Source organism: Schistocerca cancellata, chromosome 6, assembly GCF_023864275.1.
Source record: "Schistocerca cancellata isolate TAMUIC-IGC-003103 chromosome 6, iqSchCanc2.1, whole genome shotgun sequence".
Taxonomy (NCBI): Eukaryota; Metazoa; Arthropoda; class Insecta; order Orthoptera; family Acrididae; genus Schistocerca; species Schistocerca cancellata.
Window position 1 is genome coordinate 70,967,854 of NC_064631.1, and position 24,995 is coordinate 70,992,848.

Consider the following 24,995-nt stretch of genomic DNA (forward strand, 5'->3'; position numbering starts at 1 on the left):
ATTCCAAATTGTAAAAGGACTTTCGACAATATCACGCATATTTTTAAAAATATTTTAGTCTTCCGTTTTCTTCTAGAGCTGTAGTTCCAGGGTTTCTACTCAAATTTTGAGACAGATTTTGTTTGTATGGCTGCGAAGAAAATCAATGGCAAACTTTGGATATTCTGTATTTTAGTTTCTTAAATACGAGGGCGTGCTGAAAATTAACGCCTCCGAATTTTTTGTGTGAAATCTGTTAAAGCTTTTTAAATAAAACGTATGTTATTGAAATTTGCAACTTTAATCTATGTTACACGTGTGTACATGCTTAATTCTCAACATTATCACAGTGGTGATGAACGCACTTCTCGCAACGAGAGACTGTTGATAACATCAGTGTAGAATGGCTGTCATTTCTGATGGAGCCACAACCTCACCTGTGCTTGCACCGCTTCCTCACTATTAAACTGATGTCCTCGAAGAGGTTATTGTAAGTTTTGGAAACAGTTGAAATTCGGATGGGGCCAAGTCAGGAATTCACGGAGGATAATCAAAGATTGTGAACCTGAGGCGTCCGATTCTTGCATACGTCGTAGCACTCGTGTGTGCTCTGGCATTCTCATGGTGAAGCAGAGGGTGCTCCATGCGTAGAGGAGTACTTCGGATTCGAAACTCGAATACAGCTCACTGTTTCTCACACACCGACAACATTACGTTACACACCGTTATGTTACACGCTACAATTTTGAGCACTCTAGCGGCAGAGATTTGCAAATATGTAGACATGGAGAATGAAGACATAGAAATTAATAATGTTTGTTTCATTCCAAAAGCATTGAGAATTTTTACATAAAAAATTCGGGGGCATTACTATTCAGCAAATCCTCATTCTTCGAAAGAGAAAAATACGATAGCACTGAAATTCTGTCATCTTTTCAACGTGGCTGATATCAGCATTACCAGTGTAATAAGAGTCATACAAACATAAAGGCAGTACCATTGCTATGACGTGTCACACACGTTGCGTTTCTTCCTGTCGCTTTCACACACTACACACCCTCCTCTAAGCATCGTCTGATGTATGACTCTTCTTCTTCTTCTTTTTCTACTTTTTTCACTAATCTGCCCTCAGGTAGGTATCAGTTGAACATCCTCCATATCTCTCTGTCCTTAGCATCCTCCTTCATTTGGTTGCAGCTTCTTCCTTTCGATACATCTCTCAGCATTCCAAACTTTCTGCCTCGTCTCCCTCTTTTTCGTTTTTATTTTCCCTCCATATTTCTCTGTAGCAGGCCATTCCTATGTAATATACGTCCCATCCAATGTATTTTCCTCTTCTATATCATCAAACTGAAGCTCCGCTCCTCTCCTTCGCTGCTCGGTACCTCATGATTTCTCATTCTATCCATCCATTTCACTTTCTCCATTCTTCTCCATAATCACATTTCAAAACTTTTAAAATACTTTTGTTCTTATTGTCTGACTGTCAACGTTTCAGTATCGTAAGATACCACACTCCACACAAAACATTTGGTGAACCTCCTCCTAAGAATTATGGGAATGTTTCTGTCTGTTAGCAAACCTATCAGTCCCCCAAAAGCTCTCTTTCTCATCACAACTTCCTCTGCACAACTTCCACTGGACGTCATCAAGCTTCACAAGTACTGGAATGACTGAATCTGTTCTAATACCATTCCATCTAGTGAGATGTTAATTGTCATGCTTATGTTCAGTTTCATTCCAAACTCTTTATCCAAACCGAAAATATTCTCCACCATTACCTGGAGATCGTCCTCCGTTTTTGCCAGCAGCTTACTTGATGTTTTTTTTTTTTTTTCATTCTCCTCCAACAACAAGTCCTTCTGATTTTTCTAAGGCCTAACAGCATACATATATTGAAAAGAGCTGTAGACATACAGAAACCCTATCTCACTCTACTTCCAGTACTGACCTCTCTAGTTTCACCCTCTTATGCTCGAACCACTGCTTTCTGTCCCATGTAGAGTTGCTTTATTAACCTTCTAGCCTTCCAGTCTATTCAAGTATCCTTCAGAATCTTCAACAGCGTATACCGGTCAATTCTGCCAAATGCTTTTTTCAAGCCGACAAAACAAACACAGTTTCTCTGTTCACTGTCAAAAACCTTTCTCCCATAATCCTTATACACCGAATTGTATCTCTGGTCCTTCTTCGTTTTCTAAATGCTAACCGGTCTTCTCCTTTATTCTCCTCTAAATTCCTTTCTGTTCTCCTCAGCACTGTTCTGGTCACGGCCTTATTGACATGGCATATAAAACCATTTGTCTTATAATCTTTAGGTTAACTGGCATTGCGTTTCTTTGGCAAGGGAACCATTATGGTCTTAAGGAGATCTTCAGGCCAGATGCCTGTGCCACATACACTAATCAGCCAAAACATTATGACCAGTGCCCACCGTGACTTCAGATGCAGCCTGGTAGCGTCTTGGGCACGTGATGCGGCAACACTGTCGGGAGATCACCCTAGCGAAGTTATTGGCTGGAAACGGGAAAATCCATCGAGGTAAGCGACTTTGACAAAGGGCAGATTATTGTTACGCAGAGCCTGTGAACGAGTATCTCTAAAACGCCGAACCTGGTCGAATGTTCACGTGCTACTGTCGTGGGCATCTACGGGAAGAGGTAGAAAGACAGTGAAACTACCACTAGTTGCTAAATGGTTGGTTGGACGCCCACGAATCTTCACAGAACATGGGGCTCGCAGGCTTGTCTTCTCTGTAAAGTAGGACAGATGGTGATCTGTGGCATCTCTGCCGAAAGCACACAATGCTGGTGCATGCACAAGTGTTTCAGAGCAAACTGTTCACAGTACATTGTTGAACATGGTGCTCCGCAGCAGACCACCCTCACATGTACACATGTTGAGGCAACGACATCGTCAATTACGGTTGTAGTGGGCGCGGAACCAACGAAATTCGACCGCAGGTCAATGGAAACGTGTCGCCTCTTCGAGTGAATCACATTTTTGCTACACTTGGTCGATGGCCGTCTCCACAAACGCCGTCATCGAGGTGAACGGCGGCTCAAACGCTCAGCGCGTCTCAAACGCAGGCTGGTGGGACCAGCATTATGCTATGGGAGACATCCTTCTGCGCTTGTATGTGACCTATGGCGGCTATAGAGGACACGCTGACGGTTGCGAACCACCTGTATACCTTCATGCTTTATGTCTTTCCAGAAGGCGATGTCATCTTTCACCGGTATAATCGTCCGTGTGTCGGAGCCAGAACCGTGCTACAGTGGTTTGAGCAGCATTGTAGTGACCTCACGTTGATGTCTCGGCGGCCAAATTCGCCTGATGTAAATTATGTGGAACTGATCTGGGTCGCTATCGGGCGGTATCACCACGTACGGAAATCAGCGGCCCATAATTTACGCGAATTCCATGATCTGTTGATAGACATCTAACGCCACATACCTCCACAAACCTACAAACGAACTATCGGATACCTGATACGCAGAATCAGTTATGTATTTCGTTCCAAAGACGAACAAATAAGCTATTAAGCAGGTAAAAATTGTTCAAATGGCTCTGAGCACTATGGGACTTAACTTCTGAGGTCATCAGTCCCGTAGAACTTGGAACTACTTAAACCTAACTAACCTAAGGACGTCATACACATCCATGCTTGAGGCAGGATTCGAACCTGCGACCGTAGCGGTCGCGCGGTTCCAAACTGTAGCGCCTAGAACCCCTTAGTCACACAGGCCGGCTATTAAGCAGGTAGTCGTAATGTTTTGGTTCATCAGATTGGTGTGATTCATGGCTTCAAGTTAGATTATCAAGTGTGGTATCATAATGACTACGTGATCCGTAACCAGACTGCTAGTTCGGTATTTAGACTGACGGATGATTTTCTGTACAGTTCAGTGACTTGTAATGTAAATGGGCGTCCACCAGATAGTGAAATTTCTTTGGGCGTATAAATCAAGTATATAAATCATTCAGCCGACGGAAATGACAGAACGACGTTGGTGTTTGGAAAAGCAACTGCAATATCAATAAAATTTGAATTGAATGAACAGATACTGTTATTCATACGCAACAGTAGCATTCTATCTATGGAATGTGGATGTAGAATTAGATTATACCTTGGAAATTACTAACTTCATTAATTAAAATTCTTTAAAGTGTAGAAATGTCTTGCAAACAAAACGTCAGAATTGATTGCTTTGATTGAGGTAGTTCAGTCGCTTCAATAAGTGTTTAAAGCCAAGTGGTGCATTGCTTTCATGTCAGAGTTGCTGCGACTAGCCCAGGAGAGCTATTCCCCAGAAAACCTATTATCTTAATGTGGACAAAGATGGTTAAGACTTTCAACAAAATTTGGCAACAATAGACGTAATTTGTAATAGAAGGGAAACAGACAGCAAAGATTTGAAACATTTTAGCAACTGATTGAGGAAATATATTATATGAAACAGTTGGTATGAAATGGAAGTGCCTGTTACGATACACCAGAAAGAGCATAAAAATGTGAAAACTTAGATCACAGGACGAACGAGGTTTTAACCGGAAACATTGAGCTCATATCGATCAACTGCCTGTTATCAGTCTGTTCAACATGTCCAGGTTCCGCAAAAATCGCCAATTTCTGTATAATACCGGTTGATAATATTTTTTAAACTTACATTTGATACTTTATTCTTGTTCACAGTTGCGAAGTATGTATTAGAAATGTATTAGGAATGAGTTGAAAATTTACACGTACTAGCTTCCCAACTCGCAGATCATCCAGTCTTTTCATGGCTATATGTACATTCTCAAGCCACCGTATATGATGCGTGGTGGAAGGTACTACTACTAGTCGTTTCGAATCCCTTTGCGCTCGCAAGAAAGCGAGGGAGAAACGACTGTCTGTATGTCTCCGAACGAGCCCCTATTTCACTTATCTTGGTGGCCCTTACGCGAAATGCATGTTAGCGGCCGTGGAATCGCTCTGCATTCAGCCTCATAAGGCGGTTCTCTAAATTTTCTCAAAACCTTTCCTCAAAAAAGCAGTCTCTTCCTTCCAGGGATTCCCATTTGTGCTTCCGAAGCTCCCAGCATCAGTTGCATGCTATTGCAACCTACCGCTAATAAATCTAACAGCGGGCCTTTTAATTACTTCGATGTCTTCCTGTAATCCGACCTAGAAGAGATCCCAAACACTCAAGCAATATTCAAGAACAGGTCGCACTGGAGTCCTGTATGTGGTCTCTTTTACACTTTTCCAAAATTATTGCAACAAACCGAAGTCGACCATTTGCCTTACGTACTACAATCTTCACATGCCTGTTTCATTTCATACGCTTTGCGATGTTACATCCAGATATTTGAACGACGTGATTGTGTGAAGCACTTGTCAGTACTGACTTATAGTTTTTTGCATTTAGAACTAGCTGCCATTCATTACATCAAGAAGTTATGTTGTGTCCTCCTAATTCTCTTACAGCCACTCAGCTACGACACCTTACCGTACACATCAGCCGGCCGCGGTGGCCGAGCTGTTCTAGGCGCTTCAGTCCGGAACCGCGTGACTGCTACGGTCGCAGGTTCGAATCCTGCCTCGGGCATGGATGTGTGTGATGTCCTTAGGTTAGTTAGGTTTAAGTAGTTCTAAGCTCTAGGGGACTGATGACCTCAGACCCCATAATGCTCAGAGCCATTTGAACCATTTTATCGTACACATCAGCATCATCACCAAACAACCGCAGATTACTGCCCACCCTATGTACCGGACCTTTTATGTACTGCATACAGAAAACTATCGCAATTACTTGGTACTCCTGACGATATTCTTGTGTCTAATGACCATTCAACGTCAAGGGCAACATAGTGGGTCTGTTACTGGAGAAGTCTCCGAGCCACTCACATATCTGGGAACCTATTGCACGTGCTCGTACCTTCGTTAACAGTCCTGGAGTGGGTCACTGTAACGAATGCTTTCCTGAAATCTAGAAATATGGACTCTCCTCCATGCTGCACTTGATCAACAATTCGCAGTATATCATGTAAAAAGAGGGCAAGCTAAATATCGCACGAGTGATGCCTTCTAAAACCGAGCTGTTTCATGAACATAAGCTTCTAGGTCTCAATAGAATTTATTCACAGGTGCACCAGTGTTGCTCCATGACAACAGACAACACCGTCTAAACGATGTTGTATATTTTGCGTCCTATCACGTATGGACTGGATTGCACTATATCCGTCGTATGGAAAATATTTGTTGTACAGTTATTATGAACTTAGTACTATGGAGAGTAATTGAAGTCTATTTACGTAATACCGAGGGTGAGGAAAGTTATTCAAGTCTGTTTATGTCCTTCTCTCTCTCTTTCATACACACACACACACACACACACACACACACACACACACACAAAACACGCAAAAAGGTAGAAGTATATAATTTTTTTTTAATTTCCCCTTCGGACTATTTTTTTAATGTACGACGTATCAGAATTGACGGTAGTTACTAACCAACAGCTCCGACCACAGTTTTCAAGAGACTGACAATGATTACCAGACGATTTCCTGAACTGGAGCCGGCCGGAGTGGACGTGCGGTTCTAGGCGCTACAGTCTGGAGCCGAGCGACAGCTACGGTCGCAGGTTCGAATCCTGCCTCGGGCATGGATGTGTGTGATGTCCTTAGATTAGTTAGGTTTAATTAGTTCCAAGTTCTAGGCGACTGATGGCCTTAGAAGTTAAGTCGCATAGTGCTCAGAGCCATTTGAACCATTTGAACCTGAACTGGAGAACCTCCTGCTACACATCCTAAACGGAAATCCGCTTGCTTCAGTCTCTTATGGCTGCTATTTCGCTGAATAGAGCAGGGTATGCATCAGGCTGCACTAGCGTCTAGACTTGGGCATAAAGAAAGAAGGAAACAAAAACCAGAAGGCACGTCTGCCGAACACATCAGCTGTGGTCCCACTAATTGCATACTGCTTTACTCATTCTGACTAACTCCCCACCAATAAAGTTGACACTGCAAGCATCAAATTCACATATCAAAAAGAGCCTTGCATCTCTTCCCGACTGCTACATGTGCTTCTTGACAGTATTTGTGTCGTAAATGAACGTTATTGTCAAATTCATTAGTGACAATAGCCTGAATAACGTTTCAGAAAAACGGCAGCAGAAGTGATCCACATAACTAGCGTCCAATTTCTTGGCAGATTAAAACTTTGTACCGGACCGAGACTCCAACTCTAGCAAGTTTCACGGAAGAGCTTCTGTGAAGTTTGGAAGGTAGGAGATGAGGTGCTGCCGGAAGTAAAGCTGTGAGGACGGGTCCTGAGCCATGCTGCGGTAGCTCAACACAGTCTGCTTTCGGCGGTGGCGCGGCACGGACCTGCTGTCCCGGCCGCGGGCGCGCGTGGACGAGGAAGTGTTTACACCGCCGGTACTCGCGCGTGTTGTTGTCTGACTCGATCGCCATGGCACACAATTTTCGAAAGACTACGATCCAGTTTACGTTCGGCAACGAATTTGCCAGACCCAAAGCTTTCGAAATAGAGCGTTTCTTGAGGGAAGAAGTTCGTTTACCTGCTGCAGAAATAATTGGAATACACCTGTCCATTGTTAGCAGTACAATGTACGTAAAGATGACCGATGAAGCTGCGTGTGAAAGAACTCTCTCTGCTGCTCAAAGAGGATTTAAATTTCGACACTCCGATGGCCATATCAGCGATGTAACAGTAGCTCCTTCAGGATTGGGTGTGAGGGTCATTCGGTATTGCCGTTTGAGGTGCCAGAATCGATCGTTACTGAATCGCTGCGACCATATGGAACGGTACTTAGTCATACGCCTGAGCGCTGGGCAAGTTTTAGTACCTATCCTGTGCTAAACGGCGTCCGGCAGGTGCGAATCGTCCTTACTAAACATATCCCTTCTTATTTATACATTGGAGAATGTCGAGCTATTGTGATTTACTATGGCCAGCCACGCACGTGTTCTGGCTGTGGTGGAGAAGGACGTATCCGCTCGGAGTGCATACAAAGCCGCGTCGTGCAACTGCCACACGGAGAAGCGTCGCAGCGAGAAGTTCCCACGCAACTGCCGATGACATACGTCTCGGTGGCCCGGCGGGAGGTGTTGCCAAGTTCGGAGCGTCACAAAGACGTGTTTCTGCAAGAGCAGACCGAGTTACGGGAGCATGGAGGTGACTCGGAGAATGTCCCTAGACCCACGTCACGTCAGATGAGGGAGGAACCCTCCGAAAACTCACATGTAGCACGCGGCGTGGAAGTAGAGGTCGAAGCAGTGGCGCCGGCAACGGACCAACGGACGATCGACGAACACAGTGAGGCAACAGAGGGCAGGGCACGCAAACAGCGATCGCCGAAGCGTCGCAAAAAGTGTCGCCATAGTTCGGGTGACACGTCCCCCCCTAGCCTAGGGGACACGGAAGGTATACTAGCCGAAGAACTGTCTGACACAGAACACGTGCCTTTAGAGGACGCTGATAGGATTCCGTCAGATGGTGACCGGATGTCCTGCCTTTCAGATGGTCCCTCTTCATTGACACCCACTGACCTAGCGCTGCCGACGAAAGAGTCAGGGACACCAGTGTCCCAGCAGCGAAATACATCAGAGGACATTTCTCGGATTGATGACCACTGCGACTGGGCGGAACCAGTCGAAGACATACAGGAATTGCCACCCCCAAATGATGACCACTCACTTACAGGATGCACACCACGGAACGACAACAAAGGAGGGCATCCCGTTGGCGGGCACCCCTCTGACTAAAGCCCTTGGTGTTCTCAATGACATGACACGAGCATGACAACGACAACGAACCAAGCATATAAGGTGGGCACAGTGAACATTAACACCGCACGTTCGCTTGCCAAGATGCAACTTCTCCGGGACATGATTTACGCCACAGATGTTGATATTATGCTGATGCAGGAAACCTGCAATGCTGCTTTTCCCGACATGCATGGATACAACACTTACCTAGCGCCGACTCCAGATGGAGGACGTGGCACAGCGATACTGTTCCGGGAAGGGATTCTGATGTGTGACCTCGATTACTTTCCTTCGGCTCGGAGTTTGGCTATGCCCGTGAACGGCATTCGTATCGTTAACATCTATGCACCCTCCGGATCTGACAATCGACAGGCGCGTGCACGATTCTACTTGGAGGAGATTGCCCCCCTATTCCATGGAAGGTATGACCACATCTTGGTAGGAGGGGATTTTAACTGTGTACTCACACCGAAGGATCAAACTCCTAATTTCAGCTCCTGCCACACATTGAACACGATCTGCCGGGACATGGCCCTAATAGACACGTGGGAACAGATCCATGAGCAGCGAGAGGGCTACACGTATTTTACTAGCCACTCGGCGAGCAGGCTGGATCGGATTTATGTTTCTGACGGGTTAAGAGATCACGTGTTGGTTGCTGAACGTTGGCCCACAGCTTTTACGGATAACCTTGCATATTTATGCACGTTAACCCTCCCACGGCATCGGGTCTGTCGGAGTCGTAGCTCCCGGAAACTTAATTCATCATTATTGGTGGATCTCGAATGTCGCCAGCGGATCGAAGAAACATGGCAGACTTGCACTCGCCGTCTGCCGCTGCACCGTACGGTTCTTTCATGGTGGCTACAGTGTGCAAAACCGGCGATACGACGAGCTCTTATAACGTATGGCAAGGAGAAAGCGAAATGGCTCCGAGATACACTTGATTATTACTACATGGTGCTCCGCAACCTGTCCTCCAGGGCCCCATCGCCCGAGCGTCAAGCGGAAGTCCATCGCATTCAGGCCTGCATTTTATCGATCACGAGACGTCAACTGGAGGGACTTTCGATCCGTGCTCGGTGCTTGGACAACGTCGATGCAGAACGTATTGGCATGCATCGTGTGTCCAAGGGACATGCGCGTAATCGCCTATCCCTAATCACAGTGCTCCATGATGACGATGGTCGGCCCTTGACGTCACAACAGGACATTGCTGCTGAGTTTCTGGAGCATTACCGTCTCCTTTTCACTGGGACGCCGACGGACAATCGGACAGGAGAAGAAATTATGCGACAGATGCAAACGGAGGTGGATGGTCCGGATGCAGAGGCGCTACTGGGACGCCTAACGGAAGATGACATCCGGGGCGCACTCGCGAAGGGTGCGGTGCATAAATCCCCTGCGCCAGATGGGTTGACACTCGAAATTTAACGCGTATTAGCGGATTTAATGATGTCCCAGTTGGTATTGATGTATAATGAGTTACTGAGCCCTGTCACGGACGTTCCGTTGCAGTTCATGGCGGGACAGCTTATACCAATACCGAAATCGACAGCGAGTGTCAGCGCCCATCAATTTAGACCGCTCACGGTGCTCAATACTGACTATAAGATCTTTGCGCGAATGTTGGCGGCAAGGCTCAAGACTGTAATATCCAAGACAATACCACCAGACCAGGCTTGTCTAGGGGTTCGGAGCAACATCCATTCTATCCTCGGCGAATACCGTGACGTAATTTCCCTGACGGAGGCTTGTCGCATGCGAGCGGCGTTCGTATCGCAGGATTTTGATCTTGCCTTTGACAGGATCAACCATGATTTCCTTGACTCGACCATGCGACGCATGGCGATACCACGGGATTTTATTACCGTCCTCATGCGCCTCCTTCGCGGCGCTTCTTCGACGGTGAGAGTCAATGGCAGGGAGGTAGGACCGATTCCTGTTTGCAGCTCAGTTAGGCAAGGATGTCCGTTGTCGATGATACTGTTTACGATAGCGCTCGAATTATTGATGCAGACTCTTAGACGGACTCTAACAGGCGTCCGACTCCGCGCGAGCTCCTTCACGTGTCGTGCATATTCCGACGACTTAATGATACTCGTCCGGTCGGAGAACGAAGTAAGTAAGGTGGTTACCCTTCTTACTACGTACGGAGTAGCTGCGGGAAGCAGGGTCAACATGAATAAAACCAAGATCATGTACATCGGTCGAGGGCTGGACGCTCTGCATATTCCGTTTACGACGGTGGACATCTTGCGATGCTTAGGTATATTGCTCACCCGATCGCTACGGCAATCAGCGGCGGCGAGCTATCGACGTCTCCTCCAGCACGTCCGACTGCACATACGCAACAATTCACTCCGAACCCACGACCTGCTCCAAAGGGTGGACTACACTAATGTTCACTTGGCCTCGCGGGTGCCGCACCTGGCACAGGTACTGCCAATGCCACATGGTATTGTTGATAGATTAATGGCGGCCTTTGGATACTATGTCAGCAAAGGAATGTTGTTTAAGATCAAACACGAGAGTTTAACTCTCCCACACCATTCTGGAGGACTTAACCTCACGGAGTGAGAAACAAGGCTCTAGCTCTATACCTGCGAGCGACGCTACGAACTTGGAACCATCGGCAACACGCCATCACTTCGGCACATCCTAGATGTGCTTCTTCCCACACCCTTTGAACCATCGGTGGCGGTAGGCACAATCTCGCCATCTTTTTCTCACGTCGCGCGATTTTTTGTTGATTTTAGTTATGTTCAGCCACAGATACCTTCTACAAGAATCCCCACTACCCGTGAGATATATCGATACTTGCATCGTCATCATGGCAGCAATGTTGTCGAACTTAAATACCCAACCCGAAACTGGCGACAGATTTGGCGAGCTGTCCATACACCTCTCCTCACCACAGCAATGCGATCGTCATGGTATACACTAATCAACCGCAAGACAGTCAACCGCTAACGATTGTACGACATGCGCATGGTAGATTCCCCGCTCTGCCTTATATGTGGCATGCAGGACACCGACGAACATTCTCTGCAGTGCGGTGAGGCAAAGGATGTTTGGCGGCTGACGCAACGCATCATGGCCCTCCTCCGACGCACCGACGAATCCACGATCACGACGGACGCTTCATTTTTCCCTGACGCTGTATTTTTCTCCTCACAAAAAACATTAACAATACCATGGATTGGAGGCCACGCATGGCACTACGTGCTCTCGCGGACCTTGATATCGGGCATGGAGTATTGGCATTATCTACTAGAACAACACGAAATCATCCGACGCCACTCTAAATATAAAATGCATTTTGGGAACTTTCTAGGCGGCATGTTTCATAACCCCCCGAAGTGGTGGGGAGTCCCAGGTTTACGTTGTTTCGAGGCATAGGATTTACTCCCAGTGAAGTGACAAGGATGTCACTTCGGTCCTATATTTCTTTCCCTTCTTTTTTATATATGATTTTTCTTTTGGGACATTAAAAGTAAATGAATAAATAAAATTAAAAAAAACGGTTGAGCGCTTGCATGCAAAAGGCAAAGGTCCCGAGATCGAGTCTCAGTCCGGTAAACAGTTTTAATCAAAAAAATGGTTCAAATGGCTCTGAGCACTATGGGACTCAACTGCTGTGGTCATAAGTCCCCTAGAACTTAGAACTACTTAAACCTAACTAACCTAAGGACATCACACACATCCATGCCCGAGGCAGGATTCGAACCTGCGACCGTAGTGGTCGTGCGGTTCCAGACTGTAGCGCCTGTAACCGCTCGGCCACTCCGGCCGGCCAGTTTTAATCTTCCAGGTAGCTGCATATCAGCGCACACTCCGCTGTTGAATGAAAATTTCATTCTGGATATTGTCCAGCATTCTGGCCTGTCATTGCACGGAAACTGCTTCTGTTGTACGGTCTACTCTGACGATATCGTCCTTTACCTACGTAGTGAAGATGATGTCGGTGCGGCTCTGACGTGTGTGGCGACTTATGCCAGAGCATCGGGCAGTTCTCTTAACGTTTCCAAATCGCATACTCTAACCATTGGTGATGGCTTACCTGAGAGAAGTGTCGCTCCTCTAAACGTGGCCACCACTGTCCGCTGCTTGGGCATCGATTTTACGAATGATCTCCGTCGTTCGGCGGTAACAAACAGCGGACGTCCGCTCCAAACAATCTGGGCTGGCCCCGTTGATCACCGTCTTAGACCCCTTGACAGTGTATAGCGTGCGCGATAGATGAATGTCAACCACCCCTCTCGTGTTGCTCACGTGGCACAAATGTTTCCGGTCCCGATTACCCTCGTCCGTCGTATGCTGATGGCGTGTGCCGGGATGCTATTAAGAGTTCAGCATGCTTCCCTTGCCAACCCTGCGAGACGGAGACAAGCTAGCGGGAGCTCCGTTATGCTGTGGGGAACATTTACGTGGGTAACTATGGGTCTAGTGGTCTAGTGCAAGGCACCAACGATGGGCAAGGAGTCTCGTTGCAGACCGCGTACACTCCTTCACGACGATCACGTTTCCCGACAGTAGTGGCTTTTTCCACTAGATAATGTGGCATTGTCCCAAGGCCAGGAGTGGTTTGGGGAACACACTGGCGTTTTCCAATTGATGTGCTGGTGCCCCAACTCACCAGATCTGAGCCCGATCGAACACATCTGGGATGTGATCGAACTTGACGTCAAAACTCGTCACTCCACTCCCCGGAATTGACGGGAATTAGGTGACTTGTGTGTGATGATGTGGTGCCAACTGCGTTCAGCGATCTACCAAGGCCTCAGCATGCACATACATCCATTTTATATACAGGGTTATTACAAATGATTGAAGCGATTTCACAGCTCTACAATAACTTTATTATTTGAGATATTTTCACAATGCTTTGCACACACCTACAAAAACTCAAAAAGTTTTTTTAGGCATTCATGAATTTTCGATATGTGCCCCTTTAGTGATTCGGCAGACATCAAGCCGATAATCAAGTTCCTCCCACACTCGGCGCAGCATGTCCCCATCAATGAGTTCGAAAGCATCGTCGATGCGAGCTCGCAGTTCTGGCACATTTCTTGGTAGAGGAGGTTGAAACACTGAATCTTTCACATAACCCCACAGAAAGAAATCGCATGGGGTTAAGTCGGGAGAGCGCGGAGGCCATGACATGAATTGCTGATCATGATCTCCACCACGACCGATCCATCGGCTTTCCAATCTCCTATTTAAGAAATGCCGAACATCATGGTGAAAGTGCGGTGGGGCACCATCCTGTTGAAAGATGAAGTCGGCGCTGTCGGTCTCCAATTGTGGCATGAGCCAATTTTCCGCGGGCTACGCGTGAAACTTGCCCGCACGCGTTCAACCGTTTCTTCGCTCACTGCAGGCCGACCCGTTGATTTCCCCTTACAGAGGCATCCAGAAGCTTTAAACTGCGCATACCATCGCCGAATGGAGTTAGCAGTTGGTGGATCTTCGTTGAACTTCGTCCTGAAGTGTCGTTGCACTGTTATGACTGACTGATGTGAGTGCATTTCAAGCACGACATACGCTTTCTCGGCTCCTGTCGCCATTGTGTCTCACTGCGCTCTCGAGCGCTCTGGCGGCAGAAACCTGAAGTGCGGCTTCAGCCGAACAAAACTTTATGAGTTTTTCTACGTATCTGTAGTGTGTCGTGGTCATATGTCAATGAATGGAGCTACAGTGAATTTATGAAATCGCTTCAATCATTTGTAAAAGCCCTGTACATGCTATAGACGAGTCTGCTCCAGCTAGATTGCATGCGTACGGTTGGTTCCTAGGCGTCCACGGGTGTGGGTGGAGAGGGGTGGGCGAACAATTGATGCTCACGAAGTCGGGTAGGCGAGTCGCAGCCTACGTGGTAGCACAGGTCTGACCCAGTGCCAGTGCGCAGAGGAGATCCAAGTGTCTCGCGCATGCGCAATATGGCTACTTCGCGGTTACCCTGTACTACCTGCACCTGCCTGTGTTAGGGTCGACGGGCGCGTCCACACACACGTGTACCACGGGGCAGCGTCCAACAGACTGTAGGCGGGCTGTCAATCTGAAAATCCGCGTAGCGTAGCCGACTCACTGAGGATGTCGTTTTGCGGCAGCCAGTCGGAAGTGTGAACGTTGGGGGGCAGCGGCGGCAGCAGCGCGCGCTCCGCCTTCCAGACCACCTTCTGCGGCAGCGACGCGAACGCCCGCAGTATTCCGCGCAGCTGCTCCCGGGGCAGGGCGTCGAGGCGCAGCAGCGTGCCCATGCTGAAGTACACCACGCCGTGCTCGCTCGAGTCGAACAACTCCTGCAGCTCCTGTCACCAGTACCGACAATAGCCTCAACACTGTGAGCAACTAAACGAGATTTTCACTCTGCAGCGGAGTGTGCGCTGATATGAAGCTTCCTGGCAGATTAAAACCGTGTGCCCGGCCGAGACTCGAACTCGGCACCTTTGCCTTTCGCGGGCAAGTGCTCTACCAACTGAGCTACCCAAGCACGCCCCGTCCTCACAGCTTTACTTCTGCCAGTACCTCGTCTCCTACCTTCCTAACTTTACAGAAGCTCTCCTGCGAACCTTGCAGAACTAGCAGTTCTGAAAGAAAGGATATTGTGGAGACATCGCTTAGCCAGCTTCGCAGGAGAGCTTCTGTAAAGTTAGGAAGGTAGGAGACGAGGTACTGGCAGAAGTAAAGCTGTGAGGACGGGGCGTGAGTCGTAGTTGGGTAGCTCAGTTGGTAGAGCACTTGCCCGCGAAAGGCAAAGGTCCCGAGTTCGAGTCTCGGCCCGGCACACGGTTTTAATCTGCCAGGAAGTTTCACTGTGAGCAACTGTCTGCACTAATTAAAGGTCACGTAATGAGGATACAAGAAGTACTTAATATGCAGTGTTTCTCTCAGACAATAATAGTCATAATTAAAGTCAAAACATTCACTTTATGTGTAACTGAGGTGGCGAAAATTTCGGGAACCCGTTACTTGTCAGTGAGACACTACATTGCAGACAGACATTCTAAGAGAGAAGGGACAGACTCACCAAATGGAGTGATACTGGATGGCCGCCCATGCAATTCAATCTGTACCTTGAGCAAGCAGTAAAGAAAAATTTGTAAATTTGGAACTGGAAGAAAAATTGAAACGTCGAGTTTTCCGAATGATATTGTAATTTTTCAGAAGTGGAAAGAGACTTGTAGGATCCATGCAAGAGAATGGATCGGGTCCTCAGAAGATGTTATATTACTTTATACAATCAGGTGGTGCAGAGGAAATTAGAGTAGGAAATGGGACACTGAAAGTAGTACAACAGTTTTGGCTTTTTGTTAGGTAGCTGACGATGGCAGAAGTGGAGAGATTATAAAATGCAGACTGGCAACAGCAAGAACTGATTTTCTGAGAACGATAGATATGTTTATCTACAATGCAATGAAATGAGAGAGGAAGTGTTGTATGAAAGTATTTGTGTGGAGTTTATCTTGCATGACAGTAATAATAATATAATAATGGTTTGTGACGAGGGCCTCCCGTGGGGTAGACCGCCCGCCTGGTGCAAGTCTTCCGATTTGACGCCACTTCGGCGACTTGCGCGTCGATGGAGGATGAAATGAAGATGATTAGGACAACACAACACCCAGTCCCTGAGCGGAGAAAAATCTCCGACCCAGCCGGGAACCGAACCCCGGCCCTTAGGATTCTCAGTCTGCCGCGTCGAATTATTTATTTATTTTTTTCATTTTGTTCGTTATTGATCGTTGTGTTTGGCCGTTGCGGACGTCGCAAGATATCCTGTTCAGGTTCGGTGGTTGATCCTTACACTCAGTTCTTTATTAAAGAGGCCAACCAGCTCTCTGACCGAACACGCTGAGCTACCGTGCCGACAATCAGTCAGCTACCAGGGATGACTGCATGACAGTGAAACGTGGACAATAAACAGTGCAGACAAGAAGACAGCATAAGCTTCTCAAATTAACTGTCGCACGTTATGCTGAATACAGGGTGATTCAAAAAGAATACCACAACTTTAGGAATTTAAAACTCTGCAACGACAAAAGGCACAGCTAAGCACTATCTGTCGGCGAATTAAAGGAGCTATAAAGTTTCATTTAGTTGTACATTTGTTCGCTTGAGGCGCTGTTGACTAGGCGTCAGCGTCAGTTGATGCTAAGATGGCGACCGCTCAACAGAAAGCTTTTGTGTTATTGCGTACGGCAGAAGTGAATCGACGACAGTTGTTCAGCGTGCATTTCGAACTAAGTATGGTGTTAAACCTCCTGATAGGTGGTGTATTAAACAACTCAGTATGAACGTGACTCGCCTAAGGTGAACGTTTTCTGTGCCATTTTAGCCAATAAAGTTTTTGGTCCCTTTTTCTTCGAAGGTGCTACTGTAACTGGACTACAGTATCTGGAGATGTTAGAGAATTGGCTGTTCCCTCAGCTCGAACAAGAAGCACAACAATTGATATTTCAGCAGGATGGAGCGCCACCACATTGGCACTTATCTGTCCGTAACTACCTGAACGTCAACTACCCGAGGCGATGGATCGCCGCCAGGCAGCCCGTGACAGAGCACTTCATCACTGGCCTCCAAGAAGCCCTGATCTTACCCCCTGCGATTTTTTCTTATGGGGGTATGTTAAGGATATGGTGTTTCGGCCACATCTCCCAGCCGCCATTGATGATTTGAAACGAGAAATAACAGCAGCTATCCAAACTGTTACGCCTGATATGCTACAGAGAGTGTGGGACGAGTTGGAGTATCGGGTTGATATTGCTCGAGTGTCTGGAGGGGGCCATATTGAACATCTCTGAACTTGTTTTTGAGTGAAAAAAAACTTTTTTAAATATTCTTTGTAATGATGTATAACAGAAGGTTATATTATGTTTCTTTCATTAAATACACATTTTTAAAGTTGTGGTATTCTTTTTGAATCACCCTGTATAATACAGGTAGATCGCATAACGAATGAAGAAATACTGAATATAAATGGGGAAGAAATATATTCATGTCACTACGTCACTGAAAGTGTGGACTGGGTGACAGGACACATCCAGAGGCGTCGAGGAGTTGTCATTTTGGTCGCGGAGGAGTGTATGAGACATAAAAATTAACAGCCAGACGAAGGGACGGATAAAGTAAGCAGGTCCAAACAGAGATAGGTTGCATTACTTATGCACGTATAAAGAGGTTGGAACTCAACTGTATCAAATCATTTTTGAACTGAACATGTCAACAATATGCCACATTCTATTACAACTACTACAGTCGCCAAATGTAAAGTTCTCATTCGAAAAACTAGAAGAGTAGTGTGTTGTGTATAGCAGGAATTGGTGCAAATTTGACAAACATAAAATATTAATGCTGAAAGCTAGATGACTTGATTTAGCGAGTTCTACATAAATACTTACTGTTAATGTAATAAAGTATGGTAAGGGCCCACTTTCGTTTAATATATCTGGTCGGCGAATGTTGCGAAAACAGAGATTGTTACACTCTATCAAGGAGAACTGAAGGAAATTCAAAAAGTAATATTAATGGCAGCTCTTCCATCAGTAAGAAAGGAAATGAACAGAGTCCGCAGACAATTCCACAGTCACTTGTTCTTTCGTCAGTCTTTCTCAATTCCAGTTCACCCATTATGTTTTTTCAATTGTTTGCCAAGAATGAATATTTCTGTCATTTAGCTACTTTACCCAAAACTGTTCCAGAGTAGTTGCGGTATTCAAGTTCTGTAGAAACTGTCATACAGGTGTCACCCCACAATCTTCAAACTGCTCATAATTCAGGATCATACAAAGTTTTGCTTCACAAATTTACTTCCCATCAATTTCACGACCACGACTTTAATGCCTCTCATTATCTCTTACAAATTCATTACGCTTCATGATAAATACACTCCTGGAAATTGAAATAAGAACACCGTGAATTCATTGTCCCAGGAAGGGGAAACTTTATAGACACATTCCTGGGGTCAGATACATCACATGATCACACTGACAGAACCACAGGCACATAGACACAGGCAACAGAGCATGCACAATGTCGGCACTAGTACAGTGTATATCCACCTTTCGCAGCAATGCAGGCTGCTATTCTCCCATGGAGACGATCGTAGAGATGCTGGATGTAGTCCTGTGGAACGGCTTGCCATGCCATTTCCACCTGGCGCCTCAGTTGGACCAGCGTTCGTGCTGGACGTGCAGACCGCGTGAGACGACGCTTCATCCAGTCCCAAAGATGCTCAGTGGGGGACAGATCCGGAGATCTTGCTGGCCAGGTAGTTGACTTACACCTTCTAGAGCACGTTGGGTGGCACGGGATACATGCGGACGTGCATTGTCCTGTTGGAACAGCAAGTTCCCTTGCCGGTCTAGGAATGGTAGAACGATGGGTTCGATGACGGTTTGGATGTACCGTGCACTATTCAGTGTCCCCTCGACGATCACCAATGGTGTACGGCCAGTGTAGGAGATCGCTCCCCACACCATGATGCCGGGTGTTGGCCCTGTGTGCCTCGGTCGTATGCAGTCCTGATTGTGGCGCTCACCTGCTCGGCGCCAAACACGCATACGACCATCATTGGCACCAAGGCAGAAGCGACTCTCATCGCTGAAGACGACACGTCTCCATTCGTCCCTCCATTCACGCCTGTCGCGACACCACTGGAGGCGGGCTGCACGATGTTGGGGCGTGAGCGGAAGACGGCCTAACGGTGTGCGGGACCGTAGCCCAGCTTCATGGAGACGGTTGCGAATGGTCCTCGCCGATACCTCAGGAGCAACAGTGTCCCTAATTTGCTGGGAAGTGGCGGTGCGGTCCCCTACGGCACTGCGTAGGATCCTACGGTCTTGGCGTGCATCCGTGCGTCGCTGCGGTCCGGTCCCAGGTCGACGGGCACGTGCACCTTCCGCCGACCACTGGCGACAACATCGATGTACTGTGGAGACCTCACGCCCCACGTGTTGAGCAATTCGGCGGTACGTCCACCCGGCCTCCCGCATGCCCACTATACGCCCTCGCTCAAAGTCCGTCAACTGCACATACGGTTTACGTCCACGCTGTCGCGGCATGCTACCAGTGTTAAAGACTGCGATGGAGCTCCGTATGCCAAGGCAAAGTGGCTGACACTGACGGCGGCGGTGCACAAATGCTGCGCAGCTAGCGCCATTCGACGGCCAACACCGCGGTTCCTGGTGTGTCCGCTGTGCCGTGCGTGTGATCATTGCTTGTACAGCCTTCTCGCAGTGTCCGGAGCAAGTATGGCGGGTCTGACACACCGGTGTCAATGTGTTCTTTTTTCCATTTCCAGGAGTGTATTTTGTCGGCGCTACTGGACTACAGTCCAACTGTCACTCTTGACCACCAGCCGCTGACCGGCTCGTTCCAACGCGCTAAAAGCGTACACCGTCTACCCGAGACTCTCATACCGTTGGCGCGTGGCCTTCAGAAACTTCTAGAACATCAGCGATATAGCACAGACCACAAATCAGGTGCTAATATCTGCACTCCTTAAGGGTATCGATACTGATACGCTTAAACATTGAAGCACTGGGGCTATCAAAAAAATAATCAAGATTTCTCAAAGTGAGAAAGATAAAACACACTAACGGAGTCCTTACTACATCTTAGATTCGTTTCTGACCTAACTCACATTTATTAGGAATATCTCAGACATCGAATAAACCGGTATGACCGGAAAGGAGCGCGGGTGATTTCAGCGTACAATAAGGTAAAATAACACTCGCACAGAAATACAGTCCAGTATTGAAAACAACCTACTGTTGTAGAATTTTAGACTATATTCCAGGCTTGATTTTATTGCGCATATCGAGGGAAAAATATTTCTCCCAGAGAATCATCGATGGCTCGAGAAAAATCACTCTGTGGATAAGACGGCTTTTTTTTGCTTTTTATTATTGCTACGCAGACGACTGCTTGGAATCAGTACATGCAAGCGAACATGTAGATTTGGCCTTCCTAGTTTTCCGAAACGCGTTCGAAAATTTACCAATTCATGAACTTTTCCCAAAATTACCACAATGATGAGTATCTTTAAAGATACGTGATTTGCTCAAAAGATTTACGCAGTGCGCTACGTTGGATGGTGGATGTTCATAAGAAACGAAACAAAATTTGTGTTTTCTACAAGGAAGAGTCTCAAAATCACAAATCTTCTGAACATAAATAACTGATTTATCAGACAGGACCGGCAGTCCTAACAGATCCTGGGAATGCTGTTGTGGGCAGGAAATTATAATCACTGTACAGCAGTAACGAAGTGCAGAGCCACAATGACAGTATTCCCGCTTATTGTGCTGAACGCCAGCTCTTTTCGAATGTGGATAAATACACTCCTGGAAATGGAAAAAAGAACACATTGACACCGGTGTGTCAGACCCATCATACTTGCTCCGGACACTGCGAGAGGGCTGTACAAGCAATGATCACACGCACGGCACAGCGGACACACCAGGAACCGCGGTGTTGGCCGTCGAATGGCGCTAGCTGCGCAGCATTTGTGCACCGCCGCCGTCAGTGTCAGCCACTTTGCCTTGGCATACGGAGCTCCATCGCAGTCTTTAACACTGGTAGCATGCCGCGACAGCGTGGACGTGAACCGTATGTGCAGTTGACGGACTTTGAGCGAGGGCGTATAGTGGGCATGCGGGAGGCCGGGTGGACGTACCGCCGAATTGCTCAACACGTGGGGCGTGAGGTCTCCACAGTACATCGATGTTGTCGCCAGTGGTCGGCGGAAGGTGCACGTGCCCGTCGACCTGGGACCGGACCGCAGCGACGCACGGATGCACGCCAAGACCGTAGGATCCTACGCAGTGCCGTAGGGGACCGCACCGCCACTTCCCAGCAAATTAGGGACACTGTTGCTCCTGGGGTATCGGCGAGGACCATTCGCAACCGTCACCATGAAGCTGGGCTACGGTCCCGCACACCGTTAGGCCGTCTTCCGCTCACGCCCCAACATCGTGCAGCCCGCCTCCAGTGGTGTCGCGACAGGCGTGAATGGAGGGACGAATGGAGACGTGTCGTCTTCAGCGATGAGAGTCGCTTCTGCCTTGGTGTCAATGATGGTCGTATGCGTGTTTGGCGCCGTGCAGGTGAGCGCCACAATCAGGACTGCATACGACCGAGGCACACATGGCCAACACCCGGCATCATAGTGTGGGGAGCGATCTCCTACACTGGCCGTACACCACTGGTGATCGTCGAGGGGACACTGAATAGTGCACGGTACATCCAAACCGTCATCGGACCCATCGTTCTACCATTCCTAGACCGGCAAGGGAACTTGCTGTTCCAACAGGACAATGCACGTCCGCATGTATCCCGTGCCACCCAACGTGCTCTAGAAGGTGTAAGTCAACTACCCTGGCCAGCAAGATCTCCGGATCTGTCCCCCATTGAGCATGTTTGGAACTGGATGAAGCGTCGTCTCACGCGGTCTGCACGTCCAGCACGAACGCTGGTCCAACTGAGGCGCCAGGTGGAAATGGCATGGCAAGCCGTTCCACAGGACTACATCCAGCATCTCTACGATCGTCTCCATGGGAGAATAGCAGCCTGCATTGCTGCGAAAGGTGGATATACACTGTACTAGTGCCGACATTGTGCATGCTCTGTTGCCTGTGTCTATGTGCCTGTGGTTCTGTGAGTGTGATCATGTGATGTATCTGACCCCAGGAATGTGTCAATAAAGTTTCCCCTTCCTGAGACAATGAATTCACGGTGTTCTTATTTCAATTTCCAGGAGTGTAGAAGAACGTGTCTACAGCAAAGAGAAAGAACCAGGAAGTTTGGTTTTACATGTTGACGAAGTAACGTTGGGAAGCCCGTAGTATGTTTGAATAATCAAGGGTAATGCTACAGGGCTAGATGAAGAGAGATAAATTGTTATAACTAGTACGAAGGATGGAAGAGTTAGTTTTGTTGCAAAGCTTCTGCAAACATGCAGTGCATCTGTTAAAAGAACCACGTACGAGATGCTAGAGATGTAATTTCTGAGGAATGACTCAAAGTTTAGAGAATTTTCATCAAGTTGGCATGATAGGAGACATCGAGTGAATGAATAGAAACGTTGTTACTATCGGTAACAGGGCAGTGCAGACCGCAAAAAAATATAAAGCAGCGGCGTTCAGGATACTTAAACTGTGGGAATCTTTGGCAGAAAGAAACAGTTGTTGTCGTGAACGGCGATGAGACAGATTAGTTGGGCATGTGCGCTGACGTGAACCTCCTGTTGTTGTGTGTTCGTCAGTTCGAAGATTGATTCGATGTAGTTCTGATAAGATCACTGTACTCACGCCTTCGTCTCACACTACAATTTTTATCACGCAGATTTCCTTTCATTACGAAATTGATGATTTCTTGATGGGCGTGAATATCAACGAAGTCCCTTTTTAGTCAAACTTCGCCACAAATTACTTTTTTTCAAGTATAATTCAGTACCTTCTTATTCGCTCTTTCTTCTACCCGTCTAGTCTTCCACACTCATCTGTGGCATCACACTTCAAAAGCTTATTTCCGCTTTTCTTTCTTCATGCACATTTCACTTCTGTATAGTGCTACAACATACCAATACCTGGAGAAAAGACTACCTAGCGTTTAAATTATTATACGATGTTATAAATTTCCCTTTTTCAGAAACCATGTTGTTAGTATTGATGATGATGATGATGATGATGATGAAGAAGCCCCATACTCCGTAACAGAGCGTAGGGGACGATGCAGGAGAACCGCACCACCGTACTAGGCAAGGTCCTAGTGTAGGTAGTTCGCCATTGCCTTCCTCCGACAGTAATGGGGATGAATGATGATGAAGACGACACAACAACACCCAGTCATTTCGAGGCAGGTGAAAATCCCTGACCCCGCCGGGAATCGAACCCGAGACCCCGTCCTCGGGAAACAAGAACGCTACCGCGAGACCACGAGCTGCGGACTTTGTTAGTATTGGCAGTCTGTATTTCATATCCTCTGTACTTCGGCCATCGGCAATTTCTTGCTCCTGAAACGCCTATAGTCATTGATTAGCTGTAGTGTCTCACTGTACTATCTAATTTTATCAGCACATCTGATTTAATTCGATGACATCCCATTCCTCTCATTTTACTTTTGTTGGTGTTCATATTATAACCTCTTTTCAAGACGTTATCCAATCCACTGAACTGCTCTTCTAACTCCTCATACGGAATTACAGTGTGCTCGACAAACCTCAAGGTTTTTACTTCTTATCCTGAAATTTCTTTTTGGTTTCCTTCACAGATTGTTCATTGTACAGACTAGATAAGACAGAAGATAGTCTGAAACCGTGTCTCACTGCCTTCTCAACTGCTGCTTCCCTTTCATATACTTCGACTCTTATAATTGGAGACTATTTTCTGTACAGGTTGAAGATGACATTTCGCTCCCTGTAGTTTTTCCCTGCTTTCTTCAGAATTTCGAAGTGTGTTGCAGTCAGAAGTTTTACATAAATGTACGAATGTTACATATCTAGAACTGCCTTTTTTCACGTTATCTTCTGCTGTAAGAGGCTGCTAAAACTGTAATGAGTTGGATAGTTGAAAGAAAGAACTGCAGCGCCAGACCTAGATATGAGTTTGGAAGTCATCATTTGATGGTAATGGATGGACCAGTTGTGCTGAAATAAAGATAATAATTGGGAAGCTGTACCGAAAAATGTATCAAAACAATGTTGAGACCGATGACTGGCACAACAGCCTGTTACTTCAGAGGTGGGGCAGCGGTACACACCTTTGGCAGAGGCTTGGGCTGTTGTATGTGGAGGCCCCCAACCTCGATCATAGCAGGCACGAGTGGTATGGGCTGGTTGAGGCTGAAGTGGCTGTTGAGGAGCATGAGGCTGGTGTTGTAGACCAGACGGCTGGTGGGGGGCACGGCGGTGCCCAGCGCGGCTCGCTCCACCTCGTCGATCACTCGCTCCGACAACCACCAGTTGGCCAGTCTCATCAGCAGGTAGAATGCACTGTTGGCCGCCCTCTCCCAGAAACCCAGCGGCGCCACCATCGACAGGAAGAAGTTCTCCATGTAGGCCGGGTGGTCGGGGTTCCCCATCTGCAGAATTATGAAACAGTTACACAATAAATCTAATCAGACGTTATATTTGGAGTCATGAACGACGGCGGGCGAATTTAATCCTAAGCAACTACGTCACGCATTCTCCGACCAACGAGGACCGTTCAGCACTGTAGTGAGGTCTGTTCTGT

General features: G+C 47.2%; 1 protein-coding gene across 1 annotated transcript in view; it reads right to left on the reverse strand.

The window, feature by feature from the left end:
• LOC126191091 (UDP-glucosyltransferase 2-like) overlaps positions 1–24,995 on the reverse strand; it is a 72,274-nt gene that overhangs the window by 11,031 nt on the left and 36,248 nt on the right. Inside the window, exons 3-4 of the mRNA XM_049931818.1 lie at positions 24,523–24,843; positions 14,852–15,074 (exon numbers count right to left, since the gene is read on the reverse strand). Coding sequence (XP_049787775.1) covers positions 14,852–15,074; positions 24,523–24,843 — 544 coding nt within the window. The remainder of the gene's footprint in view (positions 1–14,851; positions 15,075–24,522; positions 24,844–24,995) is intronic.